The sequence below is a fragment of the Mobula hypostoma genome, chromosome 21 (assembly GCF_963921235.1).
Source record: "Mobula hypostoma chromosome 21, sMobHyp1.1, whole genome shotgun sequence".
Taxonomy (NCBI): Eukaryota; Metazoa; Chordata; class Chondrichthyes; order Myliobatiformes; family Myliobatidae; genus Mobula; species Mobula hypostoma.
In genome coordinates, this window is record NC_086117.1 from 5,672,595 (window position 1) to 5,696,316 (window position 23,722).

Genomic DNA, 23,722 nt, shown 5'->3' on the forward strand with positions numbered 1-23,722 from the left:
GCTGGACATGTGTTGTCAAAGGTTATTTGAGGTCTATTCCATTGGGAGCATTTAATAGGAAGTGGGAGCTTATTGCCACTACCACCCCTGGCTGTGACAACCTTAAGGAACGAGGTATTTCAGTACAGTGACAATAATAAATAAACATCAATCAGTGTGTGACAGTGTTTTTGGAGATTGACAGGTAAACTGAGTCATTACACTTTAGCACCAGATCTCTGGTAAATAATGAAGAACCAAGCCCCAGAAATTACACAGGAGAATCATTACTTTTATTACTTTTAAGTCCCTCAGCATCATTCTGTCAGCTTACAAGTCCATTTCACTGTATTAATTACAAAATTCACTTGTTCACAGTCGTATGAGTGATAATCAATAATAGAACACAAAAATAATAATGCACTGAATCTCAGCCTAGCTGCCTCGGTGCTAGGTGTAGTAAAGTGTGCAGTGAACCATTATCTAAATACTTTGATTCTATACTTTTTTCAGAAACTAAACAGTGTCTTTGGACACAGAAACGCAGAAATCTCTGTAGACGACCAGTTTTGGAAAGCAGCACAAAGAAAAACCCTGGGCAAAAGCATGGCAACTCTCACTGAACCCTGCCTTCTGTATTTTTCAAACAACACATCTTTTGGGCAAATTATAGGCAACATGTAATTATATGAATTTTATATTTCTGCATGGTTTTAAAAAAAAAGATTGAGAATTATAGTGTTGATAAGATTCTACAAAAAAGTAACACATTTCTAAATGTGTACACCATTAGCCTTCCACAATACTTGACAAGAAACTGCTGATACCAGTTACAAAGTGTCACTGGGGCCCTGGTTACAAATACTAGCTGTGCTATTATTGCAATTAAAAATAAAAACTTAATAGCTATTGCTTAATATCAACATTATCTAAAATTCACTGTGCATATACTTACAACTGTGGGCAGTCTCTGTGGAAAATCCTCTGTGGTCACGTACTAAATCTGTGTTACTCTTGCCCCAATACACCAAGTAGATCCCTAATGGGCAAAGTGAAAGCTTTTGCCACACATCATAGAATTCAATACATAAAACACAATCACCACATCCGTGACAAATATATTAAACCAGAAATAGATGCATAGGACAAAACCAGATAAGCACTGCTGGTAAAGAAACACTCTTCGCAATATACCCAGGAACTTGGAACATTTATTCAGCCAAGTTGTAAAAGCAATGAATAAGCTCAAATAGGAATCCTGCCATCATATTACACAATACCAAGACTGGCTATCCCTATTGTGTGGGCTAGTGATTTAGTAAATGTAACCAATTCATGAGCATTAATGCTGCTTTGGATACTACAAAAACTAGAGACTTTGCAGATGTTGGAAATCCAGAGCAACACACACACACACTGGAGGGATTTAACAGGTCAGGAAGCATCTGTGGAAATTTAAAAGCAGTCAATGCTTCGGGCAGAGGCCCTTCATCAGGACCTTAAAGGAGGGAGGGAAGACACTAGAATAAGAAGTTGGGAGGAGGGGATAGGTGGGTGGGGGGAGGGGGAATGAAGTGAGAAGCTGGGAGGTGATAATTGGAAAAGGTGAAGAGCTGGAGAAGAATCTGATAGGAGAGGAGAGTGGATCATGAGAGAAAGGGAACAGGATGAGAGGCACCAGCGGGAGGTGATAGGCAGGTGAGGAGAAAAGGTAAGAGGCCAGAATGTGGAATTAAAGAAGAGGGAAGGGGGAGGGGGGGGAATACCATTAGTTAGAGAAATCGACGTTCATGCCATCAGGTTGGAGGCCACTAGATAGAATATCACCTGTTGCTCCTCCACCCTGAGAGTGGCTACCGGCTTCATCTATCACCTTCTAGTCTGTCCTCATTCCTCCTCCCCCCACCATCTTCTTATTCTGGCATCTTCCCCCTTACTTTCCAGTCCTGACGATGGGCCTTGGCCAGAAACATCAACTCTTTATCCATTTTCATAGATGCTGCCTGATCTGGTAAGTTCCTCCAGGATTTTGTATGTGTTTCTCTTTACACCACCTCGGTTTCAGTAAACCGCACTACCTTACATTCAGTAGTGTTCGAGGCACATTAACAAGTTACTGTAATTCTCAGGAAATGCATTAGAGTCTTGTCAAAAGCCACTGCAATATCACTGACTAATTCAGATAGATTTCCAAAGCAGTTATTACAAGGTAACAGTTATTGTAAATATGGAAATTTTGAATCTACTACATCTTAAGTGTGTTTAAAGGTTGCGTGAAACTAATTATTTATTCAGAAACTTGTGCCAGGTTTCTTTTGTGAGGGGTAAGACATTGAGTGTCTGTGGATAGGAACAAATATAGTGCAACCATTTTGAAGTGTAACAGCTCAGACTTTGTGGCTTCAGCACAAATTCAAGTTGTGTTGCTGCAATATTTATTTCATAATAAAATTTGAGAAGAAAACTTTCAAAACTATAAATGCATTAATAACAAACTTTGGCAGTAAGCACAAGCCAGTCTTACAAACGGAGAGCATCCACGCCAATGAAACCACTTCCTGATCTTGTCGTAGGTAGGCTACCACCCTTTTCCAGTGCAAAGTAAAACACCACCGGCAAAACCTCGAGCAATAATCTGTATCTTGAGCTTGGAGATTTGTACCATATTATCCGAGTACTAGTGTGCAAGTTCCATGATTACAGCTCCTCAAAATCCCATTTTCAATATTTGGAAGTTCAGTCACTAAAATCAGGTAAGACTAATCACTAAATACTCTAGGTTTCTTGAGTGGATTGTAAAAACAAATGAAATATATTAAAAGAGATATTATTTTTGCTTGGCGGTAGGCGAGAAGTATCTTTAACAGCTGAAAAAACTCAAACTCTGTTATTTATGAAGCTCAATCATTTTATATATTGATAAATGTTTAAATTTGTTCATTTTTCAATTTACTCCACCCAGTGCTCTCATTCTTCATTTACTCCTTGCTCAGAATCATCGTGGGTGTGGGTGGTGACTGTGTAATGAAATGTATTACCATCTGTGGACCTTATGTAGACATAGATGTGTGTCAGTGAGCATGAGACAAAGTGTGCACGTGTGTGTGTGTGTGTGTGTGTGTGTGTGTGAGCCTGCAGGTCTGTGTGAGGGAGAATATGTCTGTGTGTGTGTCTGAGTGTCAGAGAGTATGTGTGTGTGAGCATGTGTATGTGTGAATGTGTGTGTGTGAATGTTGTGTGTATTGGTGCTCAACTGCCAGAATAACACACATATAAAATGCAGGAAGAACTCAGCAGTCGACGTTACAGGCTGAGACCTTTCACCAGTCCTGATGAAGTTTCTTGGCCTGAAAAGTCGACTGTTTATTCCCCTCCATAGATGCTGAGTTCCTCCAGCACTGTGCGTATATTACTGTACCGATGATGTTACACCAGCAATGTGTGTGTGTGTTACTGCAGAGACGATGTCACACATGGCAGTTTACAAATACTAAACTTGCCACTTGATTATCAGACCCACAATTATTTGTGGAAGCTTTTGATGATGTTCTTGATTGATTACATGCCTCACTTAATGGGAACAGACTTGATGGGCCGAATGGCAGAATTCTTATCCTATGTATCATGGTTTTAATGAAAATACAAACAGTGATACCTTAAAAAAGTTCACTTTACTTTAACTGTAGTTGACCTAAACTAATTTTTTCAAGGCAAAACAAGGAACTAAAATGGGTTACAAACCAAACACAAAATGCGTTCAGACTGATAAACACAAGAGATTCTGCAAGTTCTGTAAGTCCAGAGCAACTTACACAAAACACTGGAAGAACTCAGAAAGTCAGGCAACATCTATGGCGGGGAATAAACATTCGATGCTTCAGGCCGAGACCCTTCACTGGGACTCATGAATGAAGGGTTTTGGCCCAAAATATATACTGTTTATTTCTGTCCATAGATGCTGCCTAACCTGTTGAGTTCCTCCAGTGTTTCATGTATGTTGCTCTGCATCGGGATTGTCCAGTACTTTATAGAAATAGGTGGAGTGTGAGAGGTAAAATCTGGCTTAAACTACACATGATCATAATAATTTAGCCGTCTGATCCCTTTTCACCCTTCAGTACTATAAAAGTATAACCAGAATTACATCAGAAATGGTCCATGAACATTGGGTAGATAGAAAACAGCTTTCTACAAACAGAGCCACAAGTGTGTTAGCATACATTTCCTCCTCAAAGGTTGTAAAACATCCTAACATGAATGCAAAGTACGTACAAAGATTGGTAGAGTTTCCCCTGAAGATGATTAGATGATTTCAGATTTCTTTCTGGTTAGTCGATGTTTGGCCGCTGCATTGGAAAGCTTCCCTGCAGAAGTTGGAAGGAGATATACATGTCCTTCGGCCAACAAGGAAGCAGAGCTTAGGAGGATTTGAAGAAGCATCAAACCACTTCTTTCTTATGATCAGAGGATAGTTTTGATAAAGTGCATCAAGCAGGGAAATGAGTAGCCTTGGATGAATCAAAAACCTGGTAAAAGTTCATATATGCACCTTGTGAGGATTTACAATAACTTGGGGACGGTTCACCTGAATTTGGACGTTCCTGCTTGACGCTTGAGTTCGAACCACCAGTGGCCACAGACGTGCATTACTCAAACCCAGAGGCAGTGTGGTAGAAGGACCCTGGTTCCACCTGAGCACGTTATGCCAGCCATTATAATACTTGGCCAAAGTTGCTGGTTGGTCTTAACACTAGTAGTGGCCGTACGTTAGACACAGAGCTGAAGATTATACTTTAACAAACCTAAGTTGAAAATTCTATTAATCATTTGATGCTGAACTTATCCCACAATAAAACCAATATAAAATCTTTCACTAACAAGCCTGAATTAAAGCAGCTTTACTGAGCTGGAAGAGAAATGTATGAGCACTGATTTGCCTGGTCTTCTTTGCGCACACAGTTACAATAAATAGACAATACTTCGTCATAATTAATTTTTTGAAAAAAGTTCATGTGCAGGAGTTTAGTGTTTACTCTCTGATGTCATGGGAGGATAATTAAGAAATGTTCTGATAAATACAGCAATCATTTCATGATAACTCACATAATTATCAAAATACTGCCTGACCAAGAGCACTACAATCGAAAGGTGCTGCAAAAGGAATCACTGCACTGACAAATTTACGCCGTGGTGCTTCATAACTGATGCAGATATTTAAACGCTGTGCTGAGCAATGGTGACAGTGGTGTGCACATCAAACAGCATCACTGAGCAAGCAAAAAGAAAGAGGAATCAAAAGTAACGAAAGAAGGCAATCTCACGTTGAACTTCGGCAGCTTTGCAGAAGTATTTCTTCGCAGGAAAGCAACTGCAGAAGTCACAGTAAATCACCATATTGAGGAGGTCGTGTTGACTTGCCTTGGGGATTAAGTATAGTGTTACAATACCTCACCATAACTAGAATGGATACAAGATACACTGCCTATGGCTATTACAGAAACCATACAGAATTATCTTGTACAGCGTACTCTTTGCAATGTGATATTCTTTTCTTTATGAGACATCCAAAGGCCACAGTGTATGGACACTCTGGTGTCGTTCACTTAATGACGGGACACTGCATGTCAGCTTTTACTCAAACGTCTCCCACTTCTTCCTGAGCTGGTCTACTCGACTCTGTGAACTTGCTGCCTCCTTCTTCGTCGCATTGAGCAATACTGCAAATGGATCGTCGGCCACCCCAGTGTCGCACGGCTGCGGAATTCTTTCCAGACCTTTCGAAGGCTTTGGTGGGACCACTGGTGGGTCAGTCAAGTTTTTCCCTCCGCTGGCCATGGCGGAATTGGAATCCGCCACATTCCCTGCTGCCTTTGCATAGCTTGTTCCACCCAGGCTGGTGGAGGAGATTGTACTTTGCTTGCTGAAAGTCCCTGACTGAGTCAGTGGGGTGGGCTGTACATACAGATGATGGAGCGAGGGTGCGGAGAAGTTCCGATGGGGCATCTGCGGCTGGAAGTATCCGGGACCCGACGGCAAGAAGCCTGGAACAAAGGGAGAAGCCGCAGGAGACACGAAGTGAGTCGCTGTAGGCTGGGCCTGAGGGAAGTGAAGAGCTGCCGGTAATGTTTGGGAAAACGGATACGATGGGGGTTGGGGAAATGGCACTACTGGTGCTGGGCTGGGGGCTGAGTACCCCAGAGTTTGGCTGAACTGTAGGGAAGCAGGCGGGGTACTTATTCCCAGGTCAGTACTTGGAGAGGCAAAAGCCAAAGGTGCAGGAGCGGAAGGCAAAGACGATGCGGGTGCTAATGAAACGCTGGGACTTGGAGACTGGCCCCTGTCGAGGTCAGAAGTGGAACTCAATGGATCCAAAAGACTCAAGAGATCGTTCCTGCTATCCACTCCCTTGCCGATTTTGATAGGTTTCAGAATATCAGTAGCACAAGAACTTAATGCAGGCTGAGGGGTCAGGTTCAATGGTCTTAAGTCTGATTTCTTCTCAGCTCCTGTGGACTCCTGTAACATTTCGGACACTGAACCAGCAGTGGACACGGACACGTCTTGCTTAGAGCTATCCTGTAACACAGCCGAGACTTGGTCAAGTCCAGGAAGGGCCTGCTGTTTGGCGCCCCGACTGACAGCCGCTGGGGGCGGAAGCACAATCCCCTTGTCCGTGGACCTCTTGCCTTGAGGCCGGGGAATGGTGATGCTGCCCGAGCCACCTGGCGGAGGATCCGTGGGGGGTAACTGAACGCCTCTGTTCAAAGTCTCTGCGTCAATCGCTGTGAAGAAACTCCCGAAGTGAATGCTCCCAGGTGATGAGCTGGTGATGGGCTTCACCCCCAGGGCTGTGTTGTCATGGACAGTGCTCCGAAGCTTGGCATGGGGCAGGGTGTGATGCAGTCCCGTTGAGAGAGCTTTGCTCTTCTCAGATGAAGCCATTCCCTTCCACTGCAGAGATAGCAAAACACATAACATGTAATTTTAAAATGCAGTATTGCAAACAAAATCAGTACACTGAAAGGGTCCTTACATTGGCTTACGTCTACCAACAAGTTATATGGAGAACCCTGGTTGGTTGCATCATTAGCCATGATGAAATGGCAGAGCAGACATGATGGGCCAAATGGCCCAATTCTTTTTCTATATCTTAAGGTATACCTCTTCCCCTCAGCTGCCTATCACCTCCCACTGGCTCTCCTCCTCCTTCCCTTTCTCCCATGGTCCACTCTCCTCTCCTATCAGATTCTTTCTTCTTCACCCCTTTACCTTTCCACCTATCACCTCCCAGCTTCTTACTTCATCCTCCCTGCCCCACCTATCACCTGCCAGATTGTACTCCTCCCCCACCCTACCTTCTTATTCCAGTACCTTCCCCCTGATGAAGGTCTCAGCTGGAAACATCGACTGTTTATTCTTTCCACATACGCTGCGTGACTTGCTGAGCTCCTCCAGCATTTTGTGTGTGTTGAATTGGTGCTATGTGTATGTTGCTCTGGTATGGAAGTGACTGGTGGATCCAGGTGAGGGGGTGTGATAGACAGATGGAGGAGGGGCCACAGCAGCAGAAGGCCATATACAGTTAATGGCCACTTTATGAGGGACAGGAGTGGTCCTCTGCTGCTGCAGTCCATGCACTTCAAGGTTTAACTGTTATGCAGTCAGAGACGCCCTTCTACACACAACTATAGTACTGCGTGGTTATCTGAGTTACTATCACCTTCAACCAGTCTGGCCATTCTCCTCTGATCTCTCTCATTAACAACATACATCAAAGTTGCTGGTGAACGCAGCAGGCCAAGCAGCATCTATAGGAAGAGGCGCAGTCGACGTTTCAGGCCGAGACCCTTCGTCAGGACTAACTGAAGGTTAGTCCTGACGAAGGGTCTCGGCCTGAAACGTCGACTGCGCCTCTTCCTATAGATGCTGCTTGGCCTGCTGCGTTCACCAGCAACTTTGATGTATGTTGCTTGAATTTCCAGCATCTGCAGAATTCCTGTTGTTTGCGTTCTCTCATTAACAAGGCATTTTTGTCCATAGAACTGCTGCTTACTAGATGTTCTTTTGTTTTTCACACCACTCTCTGTAAACTAGAGAATGTTGTGCATGAAAACCCCAGGAGATCACCAGTTTCTAAGATACTCATACCACCCCATCTGGCACCAACAATCATTCCACAGTTAAAGTCTCTTAGATCACATTTCTTCCCCATTCAGATGTTTGGTCTGAACAACAACTGAGCCTCTTGACCACGTCTGCAAGCTTTTATGCATTGAATTGCTGTCACATGATTGGCTGATTAGATATTTGCATCCCCCAGGGCCAATGGTCTGCATCCCAGAGTGCATAAGGAAATAGCCAAAGAAATAGTGGATGCATTAGTGATAATTTTTCAAAACTCTTTAGATTCTGGACTAGTTCCTGAGGATTGGAGGGTGGTTAATGTTACCCCGCTTTTTAAAAAAGGAGGGAGAGAGAAACCGGGGAATTATAGACCGGTTAGCCTAACATCAGTGGTGGGGAAAATGCTAGAGTCAGTTATCAAAGATGTGATAACAGCACATTTGGAAAGCGGTGAAATCATCGGACAAAGTCAGCATGGATTTGTGAAAGGGAAATCATGTCTGACGAATCTCATAGAATTTTTTGAGGATGTAACTAGTAGAGTGGATAGGGGAGAACCAGTGGATGTGGTATATTTGGATTTTCAAAAGGTTTTTGACAAGGCCCCACACAGGAGATTAGTGTGCAAACTTAAAGCACACGGTATTGGGGGTAAGGTATTGATGTGGATAGAGAATTGGTTGGCAGACAGGAAGCAAAGAGTGGGAATAAACGGGACCTTTTCAGAATGGCAGGCAGTGATTAGTTGGGTACCGCAAGGCTCAGTGCTGGGACCCCAGTTGTTTACAATATATATTAATGACTTCGATGAGGGAATTAAATGCAGCATCTCCAAGTTTGCGGATGACATAAAGTGGGCGGCAGTGTTAGCTGTGAGGAGGATGCTAAGAGGATGCAGGGTAACTTGGATAGGTTAGGTGAGTGGGCAAATTCATGGCAGATGCAATTTAATGTGGATAAATGTGAGGTTATCCACTTTGGTGGCAAAAACAGGAAAACAGATTATTATCTGAATGGTGGCCGATTAGGAAAAGGGGAGGTGCAACGAGACCTGGGTGTCATTATACACCAGTCATTGAAAGTGGGCATGCAGGTACAGCAGGCGGTGAAAAAGGCGAATGGTATGCTGGCATTCATAGCAAGAGGATTCGAGTACAGGAGCAGGGAGGTACTACTGCAGTTGTACAAGGCCTTGGTGAGACCACACCTGGAGTATTGTGTGCAGTTTTGGTCCCCTAATCTGAGGAAAGACATCCTTGCCATAGAGGGAGTACAAAGAAGGTTCACCAGATTGATTCCTGGGATGGCAGGACTTTCATATGATGAAAGACTGGATCAACTAGGCTTATACTCTCTGGAATTTAGAAGATTGAGGGGGGATCTTATTGAAACGTATAAAATCCTAAAGGGATTGGACAGGTTAGATGCAGGAAGATTGTTCCCGATGTTGGGGAAGTCCAGAACGAGTGGTCACAGTTTGAGGATAAAGGGGAAGCCTTTTAGGACCGAGATTAGGAAAAACTTCTTCACACAGAGAGTGGTGAATCTGTGGAATTCTCTGCCACAGGAGACAGTTGAGGCCAGTTCATTGGCTGTAATTAAGAGGGAGTTAGATATAGCTCTTGTGGCTAAAGGGATCGGGGTTATGGAGGGAAGGCTGGTACAGGGTTCTGAGTTGGATGATCAGCCATGATCATACTGAATGGCGGTGCAGGCTCGAAGGGCCGAATAGCCTACTCCTGCACCTATTTTCTATGTAGCCAGTAGATGTACCTAATAAAGTGGCCACTGAGTGTAAATGGGTGGGTTAGTATGTCTGTAATCACACCATGATTGTGGCATATTGAATATTGTCAAAGCCACTGGGTGCTCCAGTTTCCTCCGATAGTCCAAAGGCATAGTGGTCAGTAGGTTAACTGGTCATTATAAGTTGTAATTAGCCTAGGGTTAAATCAATTGTTGGGTTGCTGGGCTGTGTGGCTCATTAGGCCGGAAGGGCCTGTTCCACACTGTTTCGCTAAATAAATAAATACACGCGGATAATGTGGGAGCATGGAGAATTGCGTTGTACGGACATTATACAAAATCATTTGTTCAAACCTGAGTTCCAAATGCATTCTCTATTTCTTCCTCTTTAGGGGTCCTCAGATCCTCCATGCTCTTTGCTTGGCTGAGTGGCTGATGTTGTGAAGTTACCTTAATACTGCTGAACAGATCGTCCAGTAAGTTCACATCCATATTCCTGGTTGGTACTGACAGGCCAGAAAAGATGTTATGCCCCTGCCTCTTCTCAGTACCCAAATCTTCTCCATCAACAGCATCAGATTCCTTTAAAGTTTTATATGGCTGAGGCCTGGCAAATGGGGAAGAGAGAAAGACCAAATCAGGTTTGTATCTGAAATAAAATCAGGGAAACTTGGCTGACTGCCGCGAACAGGAAGGTTCTACCATGGGGAGTCAACACTGCCTGACACACCACCGGCACCAGCCTATCTGTCATCAAAGACATATACACATAAAAATGCCGGAAAAGGGTCAGTAACATTACGAAGGATCCCACCCATCCTGCTCATGGATGTTTGTCCCACTCCCGTCAGTGAGGAGGCTACGTAGCATCCAAACCAGGACCACCAGACTCGGAAATAGTTACTTTCCCCAAGCAGTAAGGCTGATCAACACCTCCACCCACTAACCCACCCCTCCACACCCCCAACCACCACTACGTTATCAATTCCTGTCAGTCACCTTATGTTCAGACACTCCTGTATTAACGTCACTTTAACAATCAATCTGTGTATATAAGCTACCTTATGTATTTATATTTATTGTGTTTTTGTATTATTATTGTGTTCTTCAGCTTATCGTGTTTTTTTTTGTGCTGGACCTGCTCCAGGTTAACAACTATTTTGTTCTCCTTTACACTTGTGTATTGGAAATTACATTAAACAATCTTGAATCTTGAAGAATTTTGCACTTGCAGCTGGAATGTGCAGGGATTTAGTCAAATCTCAGTTGCACAGAATACAAAGCTCATCTGGTTCGAGGGCTTCACTGGATGCAGGCTCTGTGGCTAGGTTTAATGGTTTCTAGAGATAGATCAAGGCTGCAGATTTAGTTTTTTTCTCAGGCAGTGTCACAAGCAGATTTTTATATATTTATTTATTTTTTGAGCTACAGAACAGAACAGGCCCTTCTGGTCCAACAAACAGCACTGCCCAGCAATCCACCCATTTAACACTAGCCTGACAGGACAATTTATAGTCATAGTCATACTTTATTGATCCCGGGGGAAATTGGTTTTCGTTACAGTTGCACCATAAATAAATAGTAATAAAACCATAAATAATTAAATAGTAATATGTAAATTATGCCAGGAAATAAGTCCAGGACCAGCCTATTGGCTCAGGGTGTCTGACCCTCCAAGGGAGGAGTTGTAAAGTTTGATGGACACAGGCAGGAATGACTTCCTATGACGCTCTGTGTTGCATCTCGGTGGAATGAGTCTCTGGCTGAATGTACTCCTGTGCCCACCCAGTACATTATGTAGTGGATGGGAGACATTGTCCAAGATGGCATGCAACTTGGACAGCATCCTCTTTTCAGACACAATGACTAATTAAACTATTAACTGGTACATCTTTGGTCTGTGGGAGGAAATCAGAACACCTGGAGGAAACCCACACATTCATAGTGAGGATGCACAAACTCCTTACAGAGGACGCTGGAACTGAACTCCAAACTCTGATCGAGCTGTAATAGTGTTGCGCTAACTGCTACGCTACTATGGTGCCTTAGGGTCATAAAGAGACCTTGTGACACATTGGTCTTCGTAAATCAGAGCGCTAAGTACAGGAGTTGTGATGTTATGTTTAAGTTTAAAAGACGTTGCTGAGGTCATATTTGGAGTACTGTGTGTAGTTTTGATCACCAACCTACAGGGAAGTTATCTATAGGATTGAAAGACTGCAGAGAAAACTTACACGGATGTTGCCAGGCCTTAAGGGAAAGGTTGAATAGGTTAGGGCTTTTAGCCCCGTAGAGATTTGATAGAGGTATACAAAATTAAGAGTGGTATTGATAGGGTGAACGTAAGCAGGCTTTTTCACTAAGGTTGGGTGAGACTAGAACTGGAGGTTATGGGTTAAGCATTAAAGGTGAAATGTTTAAGGGTAACTTCTTCACTCAGAGGACGGTGAGAGTGTGGAACGAGCTGCTAGTGGAAGTGGTGATGCAGGTTCCATTTCGACATTTAGGAAGTTTGGATGGGAGGGCAACGTTCCTGATGCAGGTTGATGGGACTAGGGAGATTAATAGTTCGACAAGAACAAGGTTGGCCGAAGAGCCTGTTTCTGTGCCGTAGTGCTCTAGTACTGTGCCAGTGGGATCCAGCTAACAGATCTATTTAGTGTTCAAGTGCAGAGTTTTATTATATTTAACAAATAAACTGCTTTTTAACATATTATTTTAAAATTATATTTGCTATAACTATTTGTAACTTTCTTAAACAACAAAGAAGTTTCTTTGAGATTTGTTTGGTGCACTGTTTAACAACCAACCTCTCAAAAGAAATCTGTGGTTTGTGACTTGGAGTGGGTCTTTCAGTGACAGTAACATTGGTATTGAACCAGCCACCATAACACTATCATTGGCAGAATGAACGCTTCATATATTTTTTCCCAAAAAGTGTGCAAACAGTTGCTACGATGAATTGCTGTATTGAAATTCAAGTTCAAGTTTATTGTCATCTGACTGTACGTATATACAACCAAACAAAATAATGTTCCTCTGGACTATGGTGCACCCACAGAGCATTATATCACACATAGCACATAAACCAAGTTTTTATATGATAAATAATTCCAAATGCATATAATAAAGCACAGCACAGGTGTACAATAAACAGCTCACTGTCCTAGTGATGAGAACTTGGTGGTTGTAGGGTATTCATTGATCTCAGAGCCCGAGGGAAGAAGCTGTTACCCAGTCTGACAGACCTCGTCCTGATGCTCCTGTACCTCCTTCCTGATGGTAGTGGGTCAAAAAGATTGTGGGATGGGTGGTAGGGATCCTCAACAATACTTTAGACCCTTCATCTGCAACGCTCCCGGTAAATGTCACAAATAGAGGGAGCGACCCCAGTGATCCTCTTGACGGTTTTTACTCTCCTCTGTAGGGTCTTCAGTCTGATGCCTTGCAGCTTCCGTACGACACAAAGATACAGCCAGACAGGGCACTCTAGACGGTGCTCCTGTAGCATGTTGAAGAATGGGAGTGGGGAGCCTTGCACACTTCTGTCTCCAACAAATGTTAATGCTGCTGTGCCTTCTTGACTAGTGAAGAGGGACTGTACTAGTGGTGAGCCCCATTCACATTACCTGTCCTCAAGAACAATTTCTTTATTCAACTAAGAAGAAAATATTAAATTAATTCAATCACACCAATGGGATTTCACATTTGCTTTATTTATTTATTGTTATTATTTTTCTTTTGTATTTGCAGAGCTTGTAGCTTTTGCCCACTGGTTGTCTGTCCTGTTGGGTGTGGTCTTTCATTGATTCTGTTGTGGCTCTTGGATTTACTGTGAATGCCCACAAGAAAACAAATCTTGGTGACATATATGTACTTTGATTATAAATTGACCGAATTTTAAGAAATGAAAGAAAGGCTGAAAGATTTTTCTGATCATTACACCCACCCCTTCCTGATACTACGATATGTCCTTGTGCGGAGGTGGAGTGAAGCGATGATGGCGCTAAACGGCGACTCCTTTGTTTGCATCTTTGGAAACAGCTTTATTTCCATCTTTAATATTTCTTTTCCCTTTCAGGGTCCTTTTGAAGACTCTGACCTGGAGTTACACGCTGACTTCGGTTCTTTGTGAGAATGGGACCCGCTCTCGGGGTTTCACAACTGGCCGTTGTTCGGCACGCCAAGGGCTCGGCCTAAGAGTTCGGCACACCTTTTGAGGCCTAGGATCTCGGGGCTCTGGAGACGGGCAGATCGAAGGTCGGTGCCACGGCAGGCGATCCATGTGTCATCAGGGGAGTTGGAAGATCTACGGCTGTGTGCCCAGAGACTCAAGATCTTTGGGCATAGAGCATGAAAAAAGTGGCGTAACGGACTTTTAACATTGTAAACCAGCGAGTTGTTTGTTATGTCTCTCCGCTTGCTGTGAAATGGAGACACCTCTTTCTTCCTTGTTAGGGAGAGAGAGAGCCTGTGGTATGTCAAATGCCGTTTGAACAATGTAGTCTTTGGAGTACTGCAAGTCTGTGTCCTTACTGTTGCCTTGCTCACACTTGAGTGTTCGGTGGTGGGTGCCAATACTATTTTTTTGCCAGTGGAGGGGGGGTTGTTGCTTGCTGCCGTTTACACGCGGGAAGGAGGGGAGCTGGGGGGGACTTTGGGGTTCTAACATTGAACTGTTGTTCATTCTTTGGGGCACTCCTCTGTTTTCGTGGATAGTTGCGATGAAAAAACATTTCAGGATGTGTATTGTATACATTTCTCTGTCATTAAATGTACCTTTGAAACCTTTGAAAAGTATATCAAAAACCATTTAGATCAGGATTACATTTCAGTAACTCAAAGAGGAAAATGTATTATATAGAGTTCATTCCATTCAGTAGGAATACCTCACCCATGAACTGACTTAAAGAATAGAACCTTTATTCCAAAGCAATCAAGAAATATGTAGTATGTTAGAAATATTTTCAGAAAAGTGTGATGCTGGTTGGATGGTGGAGGAGATTCTAAATATCAGGCTATTCAGATGGACAGAAAAAAGTGAAAATAAACCAAGTAAGAATTCTTAATATTTAAATTTGTTTGAATTTTTAAAAAAGCTTTATATTGTTTGCCATTATAATAATTTAGTAATACTCTATTATTATTTCCTGTAAGCACCTTATTGTACAGCCTAACATCGCTTTATGGACATACCATCAATCTATGTATACAAGCTAGCTATGTATTTATATTCATTGTGTTTTTTATTATTATTGTGTTCTTTAGCTTATTGTAGTTTTTGTACTGATCAGATCCAGAGTGACAATTATTTTCTTCTCCTTTACACTTGTGTGCAGGAAATTACATTGAATAATCCTGAATCCTTAATGATTTAGATTACAATGTGGTAAATTGGATCTGCAAACTTGCGGGTGACACCAAGGTTTACTTACTGGGAACAGCATGGAATAGGCCCTTCTGGCCCCTCAAGCCGAGCGGCCCAGCAACCCCGGACTTCACCCCGGCATGATCATGGGACATTTCACAATCACCAAAACCGACATGGTCACAGGGAGGATGTACAAACTCCTTACAGGCAGCGGCGGGAATTGAACCCAGGTCACTGGTACCGTAAAGTGTTGTGCTAACCACTATGCGACCATGCTGTAGATTGGCTGTCAAAGTCTGCAATGTGATCCTGACCCACTGGGAAAAGTGGATAAATGTAGGTTCAGTTGTAACATTTCAGAGAAGTTTGGATAGGTTCATGGACGGAAGGCACATGGAAGAATGGGTGCACATCGATGGAACTAGGTGGAATGTAAACGGGTTAGTATCTTTTGATAGTGCTTTCACTAAAGCACTTGCTTTCATGAGAGTTTAGTGGGGATTGTACAGACACTTTGATTTCTCTTTGGTATGAGATATGGGTTTCATGCAGGCACCGGGATTAATGCAGATTGGTTTTATGGTTGTTATGGATGTGCTGGGCCACAGGATCCACTGCTGTGCTGAATCTAAAAATCTACTGATTTAAATGAATTTCTAATGAAATTCGCCACCACTGAAGTCTCGTCACTAGGAAAGCGAGCTGTTCACTGTACTGTTTACCTGTGCTGTGCACTTCACATGCATTTTGAATGATACTTTATTAACTTATTGTGGTAATAATTTGTTTTATGTGCTGTGTGCGATACATTTTGCATGGGTGCATTGTGGCCCAGAGGAATACTGTTTCGTTTGGTTTTATATGTCAGGCAGATGGGGCTCATCAGCCGTGGTTGGCAGCTCATCTTGGAGAAGGAAATCTCTGATCTCAAACCTCTGCTGCCTTGCACCTATACCAACTCAAGGGGAAGGCTTCAGGAGTAAATCCCGAGGGAGAAATCTGGAGCTGGAGTCCCCAAGGTGGTCCTACGCTGAGTTCAACGCTGACTGGCATTTCCTGCGATGCTGCTGGTGCCAAACTGTATCTCTCTCTGATGTTCATCAGATGCGTGGAGAGTAGTTTGCTACATGGGCAACAGCTTGTTCTCCATAGTGTACTGCCCATGCTTGCATAACCTGTCAACGAAGATGCAACATCCATGATCGACCCTGACTGACAGAGGCCCTCTCTCTCTCTCTCATATATGTACAGTCAGAAGACAATAAACTTGAACTTGAACTTGATATACTCCATGGTGTATGCTGTAATGAATGTACTCCATGTATGTTACGTATGTTTTGAGATATTTTGATGGGGGAGGTAGGTGAAGACATTTTTCTTCACATCATTCCTAAATATTTGATCCCACATTCTGGGCCTCAGTCTGGTTACCCCTACAAAGGAAAACACCAACTTCACACCTACTCAAGACAGCCCTTCTCTCGCCCCTAATGCAAGTGTGCAATTAACAGGCTCTATGCTGGTCTGAGTTCCACAAACTCAGCAGATGTCAAGCAACACAGCCTGGGCAAATAGGGTACATCAGCTGGCAACTGAAAGAACACTTACTTGTTTTGTGCAGTATTTTGAACAACCAGACAGAGGAGGAAAGGCAAAAGAATTTCCACTTTAAACCCACAGGAAACAAAAAAAAAGAGCAACACTGTAGCGTAGTGGTTAGCACAATGCTTTACAGTACAGGCGACCCGGGTTCAATTCCCGCTACTGACTGTAAGGAGCTTGTACGTTCTCCATGTGATCGCATGTGTTTCCTCCGGGTGCTCCGGTTTCCTTTCACATTCCAAAGATGTACCGGCTGGTAGGTTAACTGGTCATTGTAAATTGTCCCATGATTAGGCTAGGGTTAAATCAAGGGATTGCTAGGCAGTGTGGCTCGAATGGCCTATTCCGCACTGTATCTCAATAAACAACACAATAAAAGTAAAGTAGCTTCCCAGTATTAGGGCTCTTTTTGATAGCTAAAGATAAAAGGCGACTATGATACTGAAAAGCAATCTATTGATAAAGGTTCACTTGATAAAAGACAAACACATCCAGTCTTTATACTGTCGGGGAATAATCCTTCTCTGCATGCCTGCATGCTGGACTATGACCCATAGTTAAAAGATTAGGTAAAACATCTGGAGTAATTTGTTACTGTACAACCAACAGAAACAGCTGCCATGTAATGAAATGTAATAAATAATTCTACCCAGTTGATAGCAAAACGCCTAGAAATAGATATTTAACAAATAGAGCTTGCTTTACACTGAAAGACTACCATGCATTATACATTCACATCCTGTCAGGACCATGGACAGAGGCATGCACAATCCAACAAATTCATGCACTAATTTCTCAGTCAATAGAGTATGAAGGAAGAAGTCAATAGACCATTCGAAAGGAGTGAAGAGAAAGCTTTCCGAGAAGGCAGATACAGAGTTCTCTTCAGGGTGAAGCTCATCATCAGAAGACTCCTCAGAGAGGAACACTGTGTAATGCCGTGTGGGTCTTACAATGCTGAAGAAAACAGGAAGAAAATTTAATTTTACTCACTGAAGAGAAAAAGTGGGAAAATCACTGCCTATATAACAAGACAAGTCAGGCCTAGAGACTCTAACACAGCAGTTTTCAAGCCGTTCAACCTTCAACAATATGTGACATGAAACACAGACAAAAGTTTTTTATATTGGAATATCAATGAACGATAGAGCCACCGTCATTATTTTGTGTTATTAAAGTGAGGCTGATAAAGTTAGACATAAACAGTCACCAACATCACTGTATTCTGCATTAGTAGGTAATTCTATATAACATCAAAAACTGGCAATAACCACAGAGAAAGCAGAGAAATCAGGACTCTCTACAACTCTTGGCGCTTAAGTTAAACAGCCAGCATAATCAAAGATACCACCCAGCCCAGACATTCTCTCTTCTCCCCTCTTCCATTGGGCAGAAATTGCAAAAGCCTGAAAGCACATATCACAAAGCATAAGAACAGCTTCTATCCTGCTGTTATAAGACTATTGAATGGTTCCCTAATGCTTAGTAGAACAAGATAGACTCTTGATCGCACTATCCATCTCATCATGGCATTTTACCTTATGGTCTGTCTGTAACAGACTTCCTCTGTAACGGCAGCACAGCGCTAAGTATATCGCTTTACAAAGCCAACAATCACCGATTGGAGTTCAATTCCCATTGCTGTCTGTAAGAAATTTGTACCTTTCCCCGTGACCACATCGGTTTCTCTGGGTTCTGCAGTTTCCTCCCACATTTCAAAGACATATGGGTCGGGGTGAGTAAGCTGTGGGCATACTAAGTGTGGCAACACTTGTGGGCTGCCCCTGGCACATCCTTGGACTTCGTTGGTCGTTGACGCAAATGGCATACTTCACTGTTTGCTTTGATGTACATGTGACAAACTTTAAAAACAGCTAATTAATTAATGCAGCAAAGTTAATTCACACTAAAAGTGACCACAGCAAAGTAGGGATGGTTTGTTTTACTCTTCCTTTTTGCAGATTTTTGTGTCTTTCCTCTCATTCCTCTATCCCACAAGCCTGCAACTGTCTGACAAGAGCTGACATACGCATGACAGCAGATCGTTCAGCCACTGGGCATTGCACATACTGCCCACTGCGAGGAGGATCTGCCTGGCGCTGGGCTGCAAGGTAAGCCTGACCCTTTTTGACACCAATTATTATACCTGAGGAAAAGATCAGAGTACAGGCGGGACCAAATCCTTCTGGCTTGCACAGGTTAGTGCACAAGAGCATGAGGTTTCTGATCACTATCACATCTTCAGAATCAGAGTCAGGTTTAATATCACCGACACGTCGTGAAATCTGTTGTTTTGCAGCAGCAATGCAGTACACGACAGAAAAAATTATCGTAAGTTACAATAAAAATGCATAAATACTGCAAAAGTGGAATACTGAGATACTAACATGAAATTCTGTTCGAACTTAGCAGGTCAGACAGCATCTATGGAAGTAAACAAATAGTCGACATTTTGGGCCAAGACCCTGCATCAGGACTGCACTAATACTGAGATCATATTCATGGACTGTTCCGAAATTTGATGATGGAGAGGAAGAAGCTGTTTCTAAAACAATGAGTGTGGGTTGTCAGACTCCTGTACCACCTCCTTGATGGTAATAATGATTATAAAATGTGTTTTTAGCACTAAATAAATTAAAACCATTGTATCATATGTCATAGAATTTAATAAATATATGTAATATATTACAATGATGTACTTTGATAATAAATTTACTTTGACTTGGAACATATTCACTTTGACCTCTTCAGCTTCTGAAATCAGAATCAGGCTTATTATCAGTGACATATGTCCTGAAACTTGTTGTTTTACAGCAGCTGTACATTGCAAGACATAAAAAAAAACTATAAAGTACAATAAAAAATACATTTAAAAATTAAATTAAATAAATAATGCAAGAAGAGAGCAAAAATAGTGAGGTCGTGTCCCTGGGTTGGTTCATTGTCCGTTCAGGAACCTGACAGTGAAAGGGAAGAAGCTGTTCTTAAAACATTGAGTGTGGGTCTTCAGACTCTTGTACCTCCTGCTTGATTTAATGAGAATTAAAATCTGTGACTTTTATCATTAAATAAATTAAAGCTATGGTTTTATGTTTCATATAATTCCATAGATCACAAGAGGCTACATTTTGGCCCGTCAAGTTTAATGCTGACGCTCACAAAATTCCCAGTGATATCAGTGAGATCGTGCCACTCAATCTGCAATCCATAAATCTCATTAACGAAAGTCAAAGTCAAGTCAAGTCAAAGTAAATTTGTTATCAAACTATACCTACTTACCCTGAGATTCATTTTCTTACAGGCATTCACAGTAGAACGAAGATATACTATAGTATCACTAAAAAACTGTACACAAAGACTGACAAACAACCAATATGCAAAAGATGACAAACTGTGTAATGCAAAAAAATAAACAAACAATACTGAGAAGATGAGCTGTAGAGCCCATCGGTTGTGGAAACAGTTCAGTGTCAAGGTGAGTGAAGTTATCTACACTAGTTCATTAACATGGTGAAGATTATCAGTCCGAATGGCAAATAACTCAGTTGGTTATATAACATTGAAAAATAAAAAGCTAATACAAGTAACACACACAAAATGCTGCAGGAACTCAGCAGGCCAGGCAGCATCTATGGAAAAAGGTACAATCAACATCTCGACTCGAAACGTCGACTGTACCTTTTTCCATAGATACTGTCTAGCCAGTGAGTTCCTCCAGCATTTTGTGTGCGTTGCTTGGATTTCCAGCATCTGCAGATTTTCTCTTGTTTGTGAGCTAATACAGACTATCCATCGACAAGTGTTTTGCAGATGCCCATCAGTTGATTATGTCCTTAAGTTGGAAAACGCAATGAAATCACCCATATCGAACCATACCTCCACAAAATTGTAATGAATGGCATTGGTCAGACATCATTTGGAGCATTGGGAGCAGTTTGGGATTCCATACATAAGAAATTATGTGCTGGCATTGGAGAGGGTCCTGAGGAGGTTTACAGGAATGATTTAGGGAATGAAAGGGTTAATCTATGGGAAGCGTTTGATGACTCTCGGCCTGTATTCACTGAAGTTTAGAAGAATGAGGGGAGATCTCATTGAACCTTACCGTATATAGAAAAACCTAGATAGAGTGGAGGTGGAGAGGATGTTTCCAATAATAGGATAGTCTAGGACCAGAGGGTACGGCCTCAGAATAGAAAGACGTCCCTTTAGAACAGTGATGAGGAGGGATTTCTTTAGGCAGAAGGTGGTGAACTGTGGAATTCATTGCCACAGGTGGCTGTGGAGGTCAAGTCATTGGATATATTAAGAGGGAAAATGAATCAGCCACGGTTGAATGGTGGAGGAGACTTAATGGGCCCAATGTCCTAATTCTGCTCCTGTGTCTTACAGTAAAACAAATAAGACTGATAAGAAAGAACAACTACTAAATGTGGAGAGAATAAGGAAGACTAGTTTTGCCATTAATAGGAACAAATGTATGTAACTGAACATCATATTGGACTTTTGGACTAAATAACCTTATAGGAATTCATATGTAGGGATGTCCTTAAGATGCTCAGAACCTGGGGACAGTTTGTACTAGTAATAGTGGCCATTTCTGGAGAGCTACAGAAGCCTGTTCTCTCACAAATTTCTACAGATGTACTGTGGAGAGCATTCCAACAGGCTGCATCACTGTCTGGTATAGGGGGCGGGGGAGGCTACTGCACAGGATCGAAATAAGCTGCAGGAAGTTGTAAACTCAGTCAGCTTCTTCATAGTTACTAGTCTCCCCAGCGTCCCGGACACCTTCAAGGAGTGATGCTTCAAAAAGGTGTCATCCATCATTAAGGACCCCTTCACCCAGGACCTACCTTCTTCTCATTGCTATCATCAGGGAGGAGGTACAGGAGTCTTGAAGGCACACATTCAATTATTCAGAAACAGCTTCTTCTCCTCCACATTGAACCCATGAACACTACCTCACTGCTTTTTTTTCCTCTTTTTGCACCACTTAACTTTTTAAATATATATACATGAACTTCTTACCGTAATTTACAGTTTAAAAAATGGACTGCAATGTACTGCTGTCGCAAAGCAACAAATTTCACAATATATGCCAATGATATTAAACCTGATTTTGATTCTGTAATTCCCAGCAATACAGGAAACCCTGCTATTTCTACAAAAGGTGGGCCCATGTCTGATTCAGTATGACAGGAATCTGGTTGAAGCCTACTTACTCCAAGAGCAATTCAGTACGTTCAATGAATGTGACCCAAACTCCATGAATGGATTGCAAAATATTATTGATATTATTTTAATATTCTAATTTTAATATTATTAACTTTGAAAAAGTTAATTTGCCAAGTTATTGAACTGATTAATTAGTACTTAACCACAAGGTACATCATAACTCACATTCACCTATTGATGAGTAACAGATACTATTCTTAGGTAAACTGCCATTATCAAGGACCCTCACCATCCAGACCATGCCTTCTTCTCACTGCTTTAGGTCCCACACCAACAGTTTCAGGAACGGTTATAACCCTTCAACCATCAGACTCCTGAACCAGAGTCATAACTTCACTCACATCAATACGGAACTAATTCCACAACCTATGGATTTCAATTGGAGTACTGTGCAGATGCAACAGAAGCGTTCCCATGCAAGTCTGGTGAAGAGTTTTAAAGACCCTGTCTCAGTAAAAGAGAAGTACCGTCTAACAGAGCAGTCGTCACTGGAATAGTCTGAGTCAGAGTAGTAAGGCTTTGGCAAGAACAGGTGGAGGCAACGTAAGTAGGGAAGTTCATTCTTTATTTCTTTATTTCTTCTTTTCTGAATTCTTCTTCTTCAGCTGCCCATCGGTTTTCAATGTTGACTGAGGCTTGGGCAAGGTTGTATGGAAGACTGGCAGTTGCCCATGCTGCAAGTCTCCCCTCTCCATGCCACCGATGTTGTCCAAGGGAAGGGCACTAGGGCCGATACAGCTTGGCACTGGTGTCGTCGCAGAGCAATGTGTGGTTAAGTGCCTTGCTCAAGGACACAACACGTTGCCTCAGCTGAGGCTCGAACTAGCGACCTTCAGATCACTAGACCGATGCCTTAACCACTTGGCCACGTGCCTTTTCTGAATTAACTCTTGGGAGAATAGGGGGTATGCCTGCAGAGCCAGTGTTCTGGGTGTCAGATATGGGTGTCCAGGAGACTTCCAGCCTCCCCAATGGCCATATCTGCACCTGGTGCATCGAGATGCAGGTCCTTAAGAGACTGGAGTTGCAGCTTGATGACCTTTGGCTTGTTAGGGAAAGTGAAGTGGTGATAAAAGGAGCAACAGGGCGGTACTCACCCCAAGGCTACAGGAGACAGATAAATGGGTGACTGTCAAGAGAGAAGAGGGAGAACATCAGATAGTGGAGAGCACCCCTGTGGCTGTCCCCTTCAACAATACTGTTGGGGAGGGATGATCTACCTGGGGGGAAGTAACAGTGGTCGTGTCTCTGGCACGAAGTCTAGCCTTGTGGCCAGGAAGGGCAGGACACTGGAAAAGGGTGGCAGCAGTAATAGGGAACTCTATAGTTAGGGGGACACTTAGGTGATTCTGTAGACACAAAAAGGCAAGACAGTTGGAAGTTTGCCTCCCAGGTGCAAGGATTTGCGATGTTTCTCAATGCATCCACAATATCCTGAAAAGGGAGGGTGAGCATCCAGAAGCCAGTGACAGAGATAGAAAAAGAGAGGAGGTCCTGAAAACAGCATACAGGGAGTTAGGAAGAAAGCTGACAAACAGGACCTCAAGGATAGTCATCTCAGGATTGCTGCCTATGCAACTCGACAGTGAGGATAGAAATAGAATGAAGTGGCAGATAAATGCATGGCTGAAGATTTGGGGCAGGGGTAGGGATTCAGATTTC

The 23,722-nt window shown here is 42.6% G+C and overlaps 1 protein-coding gene across 5 annotated transcripts in view; it reads right to left on the bottom strand.

The window, feature by feature from the left end:
* Positions 1–2,017: 2,017 nt before the first annotated feature.
* The window catches only part of LOC134359757 (DENN domain-containing protein 1A-like), a 634,195-nt gene continuing 612,490 nt past the window's right edge, over positions 2,018–23,722 (bottom strand). For 2 of the 5 annotated variants that reach the window (XM_063073353.1, XM_063073352.1), the window contains 3 exons: positions 17,654–17,779; positions 10,204–10,456; positions 2,018–6,930 (listed from right to left, as the gene is read on the bottom strand). In XM_063073353.1, coding sequence (XP_062929423.1) covers positions 5,611–6,930; positions 10,204–10,456; positions 17,654–17,779 — 1,699 coding nt within the window. In that variant the 3' untranslated portion in view covers positions 2,018–5,610. The remainder of the gene's footprint in view (positions 6,931–10,203; positions 10,457–17,653; positions 17,780–23,722) is intronic. The other 3 variants (XM_063073355.1, XM_063073356.1, XM_063073354.1) reach the window with 2 other exon arrangements.